The sequence below is a fragment of the Vanellus vanellus genome (assembly GCF_965231255.1).
Source record: "Vanellus vanellus genome assembly, chromosome: 10".
Lineage (NCBI taxonomy): Eukaryota > Metazoa > Chordata > Aves > Charadriiformes > Charadriidae > Vanellus > Vanellus vanellus.
The window spans coordinates 14707716-14716837 of NC_138915.1; the positions used below are offsets into that span (position 1 = coordinate 14707716).

A 9122-nucleotide genomic window follows, 5' to 3' on the forward strand; every position below is an offset into this window, starting at 1 on the left:
GTTTTTGGGCGGCTCTGGAGGGGAGTCACACTGGCAGAGCATGACAGTGGTTTGTGAAATACCCAAAGCCGGACGGTACCATTCCTCGGGGGAAGGCGGCCCCCACTGAGCCACCACCGGTGCTGGCAGTGGTGCCTTTCTGAGGAGTGGTGGCTGCCCTTCTCCACGGCAGCTCCCCACTGCTTGGCACGACTCCTCATCCTCCCAAGGACCATCAGCTCTTCTTACTCTGCAAGCCGGGGCCAGAGCAGGTCTGCTCCCCTCCGCAGCAGACGGTTTACCTTGGATCAGCTGGTTAAAGCAGCTGGATACACAATCAATCGCTCTCTGGTATTTCCAAACTCACCTTCCAACCTGCTGAACCAGGGTCTGGCGCAGAACTCCTTGCCACGATGAAAACAATTATTGCAGCCTGTTCCCAAAATCTTAGTGGTAAGATATTTCCAAAGTGTGTTTTGAATGGTTTCTGATGCTCTGGCGATACGAGGAGCTGGTCAGTCAATTAGTGTTTGTTGTCACTATTGTCTATTTGCTTTAGAATGCTTAGGGGAAAGGGAGGTGTTTGGAGCAATTTGGGGTTAGCAGCACCAGAGGAAAACATACAGTTGCTCAACAGGAATGAAATTTCTGACAATGCATTCAATAACGTTACTCCTGCAAGATGCTCCGGAGTGCTGCAAATTCCCCTCCGTCTCTCCTTGCTGCCTCGGGCTGCGGAGTCTGAATTTCTTGGTTTGAAGAGGGTCCTGTCACCGTGGACAGGGCCGGCAGCGGAGCCCCTGTGGTTTCTCCAGTTTCTGTCTGTGGTCTGGATATTCATGGAATGCTTGGGGGGGGGAGCTAGAAAAAGGAACTAAAAGCAGCAACTCTTTGGTAGGCACCAATTTGCTAGGCAGAGCTCTGCATCTTCTCTGGATAAAAATGGGGCTTTGGAATGTTGACAACGGCAGGGCGGTGTGGGTGGCTGGGCTTCTGGGGATACCTCGCTGGGCGTGCGGGGATGGGTGGGAGGGATTGCTTAAGGCATGGCACGCTGCTCGGCGGAGAGGGAAAACAATTCTTCAATGTTGGTGATGGCTCCAGTGTGTAATTTCAGTTGTCCCATTGCATGGTTTGGATTGAGGTGGGAAGAGTTGAACCTCCAACCATCCACCCGAACTAGTGTTTGGTGGTTCTCCTCTGACCTGGGGGTCCGGCTGGGGACCTGGGGGTCCCGAGCCCAGGGAGCCATGAGGACAAGTTGGCTCCTGTCTCACCCTGAGCATCTCTCTGTCTGGATGGCATGCTGATTTTGGGTTGTTTTCCCAAGAAAACAAGGCTTTTGTGACACAAGAGGTAGCTCGCTGTGGTTGTAGTGGTGGCCGTGCCAGGTGGTCTCAGCCACAGTGGACCTTTGGCCGGGGCACTGGTGGGACCGGTGCCTCAGGCCCGTTTTGGGGAGGAGGGATGGGGCTGCATGTGGAGTTTGGATCCTGGCACCCATCCCGGGGTGGTTAATGGTTCACCAAGGTTGGCCAGAGGGAAGGGGGTGGCAGGGGGAGTGGAACAGCCGTGAGCTGCTGGACTGTCTCTTGTGGGAGGCAAGGCTCGGTGGGGACGGCCAGACTCGGCCACCCTGGTTTGGCCCCTGGCCACTGTCCTTGGCACTTGCCAGGGGGGTGGATGCTGCCCCAACCTCCCTCCTGTACCAGCCGAGAAAGCCCTGAGTTCTCTGAGCCTGAACGTGCCAAGGAGGACACGGGAAAGGTCCTGGCCTTCAGGGACCTTGGCACGGTGTGGGACATGCCACAGTGCTTGACTCTGCTGGTCCCCCCAGGCTCATAGATGTGTTTGGGTTTAGGGATGCCCAGCCTGCCAGCTGCCCCCTGCTCGGAGCAGGGCTGGCCCCAGAGCAGCCTCAGGTTGCCCAGGGCCACCTTCTGGCACGGTCCATAGCTCTCTGGGGATGAGCATCCCCCGTCCCGTCCCGTCCCATCCCATCCCATCCCTCTTTGCTCAATGGCTTCATCCTTCCCATCCTACTTCCCACCTTTTCCCTGTACCCCAATCCCAGCAGCCAAGGGTACGACAGGACTGGGACCTCCCCTGGCTAGCTGGGACAGCATTTGTGCAGCCATTTTGGGCTGGGTGCTGTGTCCCTCCCTGCAGGCAGCCGTGCCAGCATCCAGACCGCCCTGCGCACCCTGCTCGCAGCACCTTGGCCCTCGCAGCGGGACATCCGCTCCTGGCTTCAGCTCCTCTCTGTCCTGCAGTGGGTGCTCAGCTTCCTGCTGCTGGGTGAGTAGGGGGCTGTGGGGGGTCCCGGCGAGGGGGACATGCACCCGCTCACCCCCTGCCTGGCTCCCACAGGAACCGTCAGCCTACTGCTCCTCATCTACCTGGTGTTCACCAGCTTCTGGCCCATCTCCGCACTCTACCTAGCCTGGATCATCTTTGACTGGGACACACCGGAGAAAGGTGGGGATGGGCAGAGCCCCCTCTTCCTCCAGCTTTGCAGCAGGACGGGTTGTAGAGCCTCCCCTTTCTCTGGGTCCATCCCAGCATGGCAAATGGGAAGCACCGTGTCCCACCTGCTCTTTGCCTCCTCTCCCCCATCATCATCACAGTGGGAAAGAGGATGCAGCAGGTTCACGAGGAGTGTTTCCTGTGGGTCCTGCTGCCCTCTGGGGTGGGCGTCATCTGTGGTCCCTCCCCATTTTGCAGGTGGCAGGAGGCTGCCATGCCTGCGGCGATGGCCTGTGTGGAGGCACTTTCGGGATTATTTCCCTGTGAAGGTATGGTGTAGGGACATGGGGTGCCAGGATGGGACATTCATGCAAGCAGTGGTGGTGGTACCACCCAAAAGAACATGCCACCATTATGTCCCCATGATGCTGTTTTGTCCCCACAGCTGGTGAAGACGCACGACCTGTCCCCCAGCCACAACTACATCATTGGCTCCCACCCCCACGGCATCCTTTGCGTCGGTGCCTTCTGCAACTTCATCACGGGCTCAACAGGCTTCGGAGAAATGTTCCCAGGCATCCGGCCCTTCCTCACCACCCTGGCCGGCAACTTTCGCCTGCCCGTCTTCAGGGAGTACCTGATGAGCGGGGGTGAGCATCTGTGGGCAGCGGGGCGGGCAGCTGCCTGCCACCCTGCCCTCATGGGCAGCCCTGCAGGCACGGCCAGTTGTGGTGGTGTGAGCTAAGTGGTGCCCGGGGGATGCACCCCCTGCCTGCCCTGCTCCTGCCCGCCTCTGCCTGCAGCCACGCGTGGGCAGAGCGCAGGGGCGCAATGTCCACAGGCAGGGGGGCTCTAGAGGAGGGGTCCCCTGTCCCATCTGTGGGAAATCCAGGAGTGATGGCCTCTGCGCTCCCCAGAAGCGGTGAGGGCAGAGGTGGTGCTCTGCCCGCAGCCGGCCCGAGCTCCACCTTCACCTTGCCTGCGCCCTGCCACCACCCTGCCACCACCCTGCCCGCAGGGCTGGCAGCACGGGGGACACCCTCCCGTGAGCTCTCCCGCAGCAGGGGGCGCCCTTGCGCTGTCCCTTGCGCTGTCCCTTGTACAGTCTCTTGTCGCTTGCATATTGCCCCCTGTATGGTCCTTGCATGGTTCCCCAGGGCACGGTCCCGTGTGGGATCCCCGTCCCCCGGGTGCTGACCCGCAGCACCGGTGGTCCATTCCACCGCAGGCCTGTGCCCAGTGACACGCCGTGCCATCGGGTACCTGCTGTCCAAGAATGGCACCGGCAATGCAGTGGCCATCGTCATCGGCGGTGCTGCTGAGTCGCTCTCCTGCCGTCCTGGCGTCACCACACTCATCCTGAAGAACCGCAAAGGCTTCGTCCGCATGGCCCTGCAGCATGGGTAGGTCATGGGCACCACCATCACGGGGGTCTGGGGGCCCCAGCACCCCATCACCGCCCACCATGTCCCCTCCACAGGGCCTACCTCGTCCCCTCCTTCTCCTTTGGGGAGAATGACCTTTTCCGCCAGGTGGTCTTTGAGGAGGGCAGCTGGATGAGGAGCATCCAGCAGCGCTTCCAGAAGATGATGGGCTTCGCTCCCTGCGTCTTCTACGGCCGGGGTCTCACCTCTGTCCGGTCCCGGGGCTTCCTCCCCTACGCCAGACCCATCACCACCGTGGGTGAGCATTGCCCGTTGGGCTGGAGGGGACCCCCAGAAGGTGGAGGGGCAGAGGACATCCTGTGATGGGCGGCATTGGAAGGCAATACTTGGCTCATGTCCCTGATCAGCTGAGCACGTCCTCATGCCCATCAACCTGATCTTCCCTCCTGGCAGTGGGGGAGCCAGTAATGGTGCCCAAGATCGAGGACCCGAGCAGTGAAACGGTGGACATGTACCACGAGATGTACGTCTGCTCCCTGCTCAAGCTCTTCAACGAGAACAAGACCAAGTATGGGCTGTCGGAGACAGACGAGCTGCACATCCTCTGAAGACAACCCGCGCCAGTGGCCAGATCCTGACTCACAAGGGCAGCCGGCTCTTGCGAGTGGGGATTTCAGCCAGCCCGGCACAGGGGACACATGTGGGACAGTCTCCACTCCAGTCTTCTGCTCCTCCAGTCAAAAAACCTGAGCAGGAGGTGGGAGGAGAGGAGGAAGTGGGGGGAAGGGGAGACTGGGAAAAGGTCCTCCTTGAAAGGGGTTCAGAGGAGCTGTGGGTGATACAGCTGTCCCCCAAGGACACAGGGCTGATGGAGGGGGATGGTGCAAGGCTGGGGTCCAGCAATGGGCACGGTACCCCCAAGACAACCAGGACACCACGGGTGTCACGGGAGGAGGGAATGAGATGGAATCTTTGGGGTGGCGTCCCAATGGTGAGCGGGACTGGGCTGGGGAGACATCCCTCCAGGGTAGGGGGGATGCTTCTGGACTTGGGGACCCATGGAAGTGGCTTCAGCTGGGACCGTGGAGCCCTGGGCAATGGGTGGGTGCTGCTCTGGCCCCAGATGAGCCTTTTCCACCGCCTCTGTACCCAATACAGATTTCCAACCCCCCCACCTCTGCCTGTGTGTGCTGGGGGGGCAGGATCAGCCGCTCCATGGCCATATTCCCACGCTCCCCATGCAGGTGGACATGCCACCCACTCATGTCCCCTTCCTGGCAGTCCCATCTCTGGGGCTGTGCTTGGTGGGAACTCTTGCACCACTCAGGTGCAACCAAGCAGCTCCAGGTCCACCTGGGCCACATTGGATATAAGGGGAGGGGAGGTGTGGCAGCTGCTGTTACTGGGTTAACTGGTCTTAGGAGGGATGACGCCTCCTTCTCTCTGCTTTTGGCTCAGTGGTGAGTAAGGGAGTATCTGGGTACCACTGTCCAGTGGGATGGGGATGTGGGGCTGGGATGTGGCATCCATGGGGCTGTCTCCCTCCCCGAGTGACCCGGGCAGCTCCTGGTGGGATGTGGCTGTGTGTGGCTGGTGCCATGTCTGGGGGGTGACACCCCGATGATGCTATGGGCTTCCCTTCCCTAGGCATGTTCTGGGGAGACTCCTAAGGGGTGATGGGAGGGCAGCCCCTCCTGGGACTCCCCGTGGTGCGGACAGCCCGTCCCAACCCTGCCTGGGCTGGCGTGGGAGAGTCAATAACGCTGATAGCCATCTCTGCTCTGCTCCTCTCTGCGCAGGCACTTGGTCAAACAAAAGGGCTGAGTAAACATTTGGAAAGCAAACACCCATAAAGGCAGATTCCCCAGGACTCTCCCATCACCGTGGGTGTCACTGTTTCAGCCCCTCACTCTGAACTTGCCCCGGTGCTAGGGAGGCAGGTGGCTTTCCTCTGCTCTCAAATGCTTTCTGGGGTGAGGGTGGGCATCTCGTCCCTCTTCCTTCTGCTACACGGAAAAACAGGTCTGGGTGTAGAGAAAAGGGAGGGGGCTTTATTGGGGGATGGTGGGCAGTAAGTGCCCCATGCTGTGTCCCTCCCCGCCTCTCCCAAGGCCAGCAGCATGACAGGGACATCTCAGAGAGCCTCTGCGAGGCACACAGGGGACCCAGCATCAGTGCCATCCCCAGGTTCGGTCCGGTCCCTGCACATTGCTGTCAAGCAGACTGGAAGGGCTCCTGCATGCCCAGGGAGGGACCTGTGTACCTTCTCTTTAATGACCTGTCAGTCCCCATGTGTCCCTGGAAGCATCCCAGGATAGCATGCATGGTTTTTTCAGTATCCTTCCCATTCCTGTGGGAAGGTGGTTGTCCTGCCCCAAACAGTACTGGCACCCACTGCCTCCTCCCACTGTGTCCTGGGGCAAGGCTGGGACAAGCCCCATGGCCACCCATCCTCAGCCGTCAGCAGAGGCAGGTTTGGGGACCCAGGGGTGCCCAGGTGCCCACACGGAGCCTGGAGGGGCTGTGACTTGTGGAGACCAGGGATGAGGCTACTGTAACTTCCCGTTGGCCCCTCGGCACCCGCCTTTGCTCTGTGCGGTCTCTGTCTGTTGGGTGTCATGGGCAGTGTGGCTGCCACCCATGGCATTGTCCATGAAGGGGGACACCAGGGCCAGGTTGCACGTGGGCACGGGCCGGATTCTCTGGCCTGGACCCCGGCGCAGCCTCCCCCGGTACTTGTCCCCAACCATGAAGTACAAGATGGGGTCAAGGCAGCTGTTGATGCTGGCCAGGGGCCGTGTGATCTTGTAGGTGAAGTTGATGATGTTGAGGGTCCGGCAGTCGGCTTGGAAGTAGCGGGAGGTGTAGTAGATGGTCCGAGTGATGTGGAAGGGGACAAAGCAGATGGCAAAGACAGTGAGCACAATGATGATCATCCTGATGGAGCGCTTCTTGTAGGAGGGCATTCGGGGGCTGGGGCTGGAGAAGTTGGACTTGCCAAGTCTCTTGGCCATTAGGCAGTAGCACAGGACGATCACCAGGAAGGGGACCCCAAAGAGAAGGGCCATGACGGAGGAGCTGTAGTGTACATAATGGTCGAACTCCTCAGGCCTGGTGGTGTCGTGGCACAGGGTGCTGTTGCCCTTGGGGCTGGTGGTGACAAAGATGAGGTTGGGGATGAGGCAGATGGTGACGACAAGCCAGGCGCCCACGCAAATGATGCGAGCCTGTTTGGTCTTCACCCACTTGAGGGAGCGGATGGGGTGGCAGATGCCCATGTAGCGATGGATGCTGATACACGTCAAGAAGAGGATGCTGCTGTAGAGATTAGCGTAGAAAAGGAAGCGAACTATCTTGCAGAGCCATTTCCCAAAGGGCCAGTTGTTGCGGTCAGCATAATAGTAGACCAGGGTGGGGAGGGAGAGGACGTAGAGCGTGTCAGAGACAGCCAAGTTGAACATGTAGGTGGTGGTGGCATTCCAGGGCCTCATCCTGGAGATGAACATCCATAGAGCCCAGGAATTGAGGGGCAGCCCCACCACGAAGACGATGCTGTAGGAGACGGGAAGCAGGATGAACTTGAACTCCTCATTGAAGACGCACTTTGCCTCCGACGCTGCAGTGGTGTTTCCTCCTGGCCAGGGAGCCGGCGTTGGTGTCCACAGGGCAACTGGGAACGTCCTCACTGAAGTGGCCATGTTTTCCAAGCCAGATCTAGGGGAGCAGTTAATAAAAGCACATTAGTCGTTGATCCCAACCATTGTCAGGCACAAAGCGTGGAAGGGAGCCAAAGATGCCAGATTTTCCCCCCCTCCAGGAGCTCCAGCCACTTTGATGGTTCTCTGGTTTTTCTCAGCTTGCGCGTTTGGGCCTCGCGGGGAGCTGAGGGAGGCTTGACAAATCCTCCCCTTTGCAGCCCCCGCAATGACACCCGTTAATCATCCCTTTGAGCAGCGCGCAGTGACACCAGCGCCGCGTGGAGCCAGGAAGCGTGCCTGAGACAGAGGACCGCGCCGGCCCCGCCGGCCAGCAGCCCCACGGCGCGCCGAACAATGAGACCTTTATGAGCAACAGCAGCCCCCGGCCGGTGCCAGCGCAGCCTCTTGGAAGCTGGCTCAGCCTAATTGGCACCATCCTGACAATGCTGCTCATCCCAGAGGACTCCTTGACAGAAGAAAGGCGGGAGGAGAAGAAAGGCTTGTCTGGGGGAATATTATGGCCCGGAGAAATCCTCGGGGGGCTGTTAAAGGAGCCTTTGGGAGAGAGCGTCCCTGGACGGTGAGGGGCCTCCAGCTGCGGGGTATTCTCCATAGGAGAGGGATGATCTAAGCCCTGCGGAGAGGAGCTGTGCCAGAGCCAAGTCTCAGCCCAAGACAGTGCAAGTTCACAAGGCAGGCAGGACATTTCCCCTCGCGCAATGTTAGGATCAAAGGCTGCATCATCCTCCTGGCAAATCGGGCCCCAGGGCTGAGGCATGAAGGTGAACTGTCAAAGGGTTGCGTTCGCCTCTCAGGATGTCTAAAGTTCAGAGCCCGCTCCTCCAGATGGAAGAAGGAGCTTCTGCCACCATCATGGTGTCCAGCAAAGGACTGGTGAAGGCTGCCCATGCCTTGGCCCCTCCACACCCACCACTATCCCAGGCGAAGCGATTTCAGAGTGGCTGCTTCTGCCGGCCAAGGATGGATGCTCGGATGAGTAACCTGGGAGCAGGAGCCATGCTGCTGGCAGAGATGAGGGTGCAGATGAAAGCCATATCTGACAGAGGGAGTGCTGGTGTGTCTCCAGTTTCTGTTGGCCCAGAGCTTACCCAGGAGGTGATGGGTGCCGGGATGGAGGGGGACTTGGGGCTCAGGGAGATGATGCACGTTTGTGGGATGCTGGTGTTGGTGATACGAGGTGGAAGGCAATGTCCTCTCAGGCTCCTTCATCCCTTGGCTTCTTCATCATCCCCCTCCTGTTTGCCCCTTGCATTTGCCACAGAGATGAGCAGCCTGATGGCTTCTTGTGGCAAGTGACATCGGCAGGAATATCCTGTAGGGTGTATCCATGGGGTGAGCTGAGCTGCAATCCATTGTCTCCCTGCAAAGCCTCACCTGGAGAGACATCCCTGGGCTTACAGAGATGATCATAAATGAATCAGCAGGCAGATGGGCAGGCAGGAGGCTATGGGACCGGCCCCTCCATGCCGCATGCACCTCCGCACTGTCTGTTTGAGTTGTGGGTTGAGCCGCAGCTTCGGGCTCACACCAAACACCCTGCAGCTTCCTTCCCGCTGCGGCCAGCACGGGCAGC

The 9122-nt window shown here is 59.5% G+C and overlaps 2 protein-coding genes across 2 annotated transcripts; one reads left to right on the forward strand and one right to left on the reverse strand.

The window, feature by feature from the left end:
- Positions 1–392: 392 nt before the first annotated feature.
- On the forward strand, positions 393–4438 carry LOC309675758 (diacylglycerol O-acyltransferase 2-like; the record flags this gene model as incomplete). Its single annotated transcript, XM_082488134.1, has 8 exons — positions 393–432; positions 2149–2277; positions 2350–2457; positions 2704–2774; positions 2891–3095; positions 3674–3848; positions 3926–4128; positions 4284–4438. 8 exons carry the CDS (start codon positions 393–395, stop codon positions 4436–4438), a joined length of 1086 nt encoding a protein of 361 aa, XP_082344260.1.
- A 1941-nt stretch (positions 4439–6379) lies between these two features.
- Positions 6380–8583, reverse strand: P2RY4 (pyrimidinergic receptor P2Y4; the record flags this gene model as incomplete). The annotated part of the gene is made up of 2 exons (XM_082488457.1): positions 6380–7544; positions 8531–8583. 2 exons carry the CDS (start codon positions 8581–8583, stop codon positions 6380–6382), a joined length of 1218 nt encoding a protein of 405 aa, XP_082344583.1.
- Between the last annotated feature and the right edge of the window lie 539 nt (positions 8584–9122).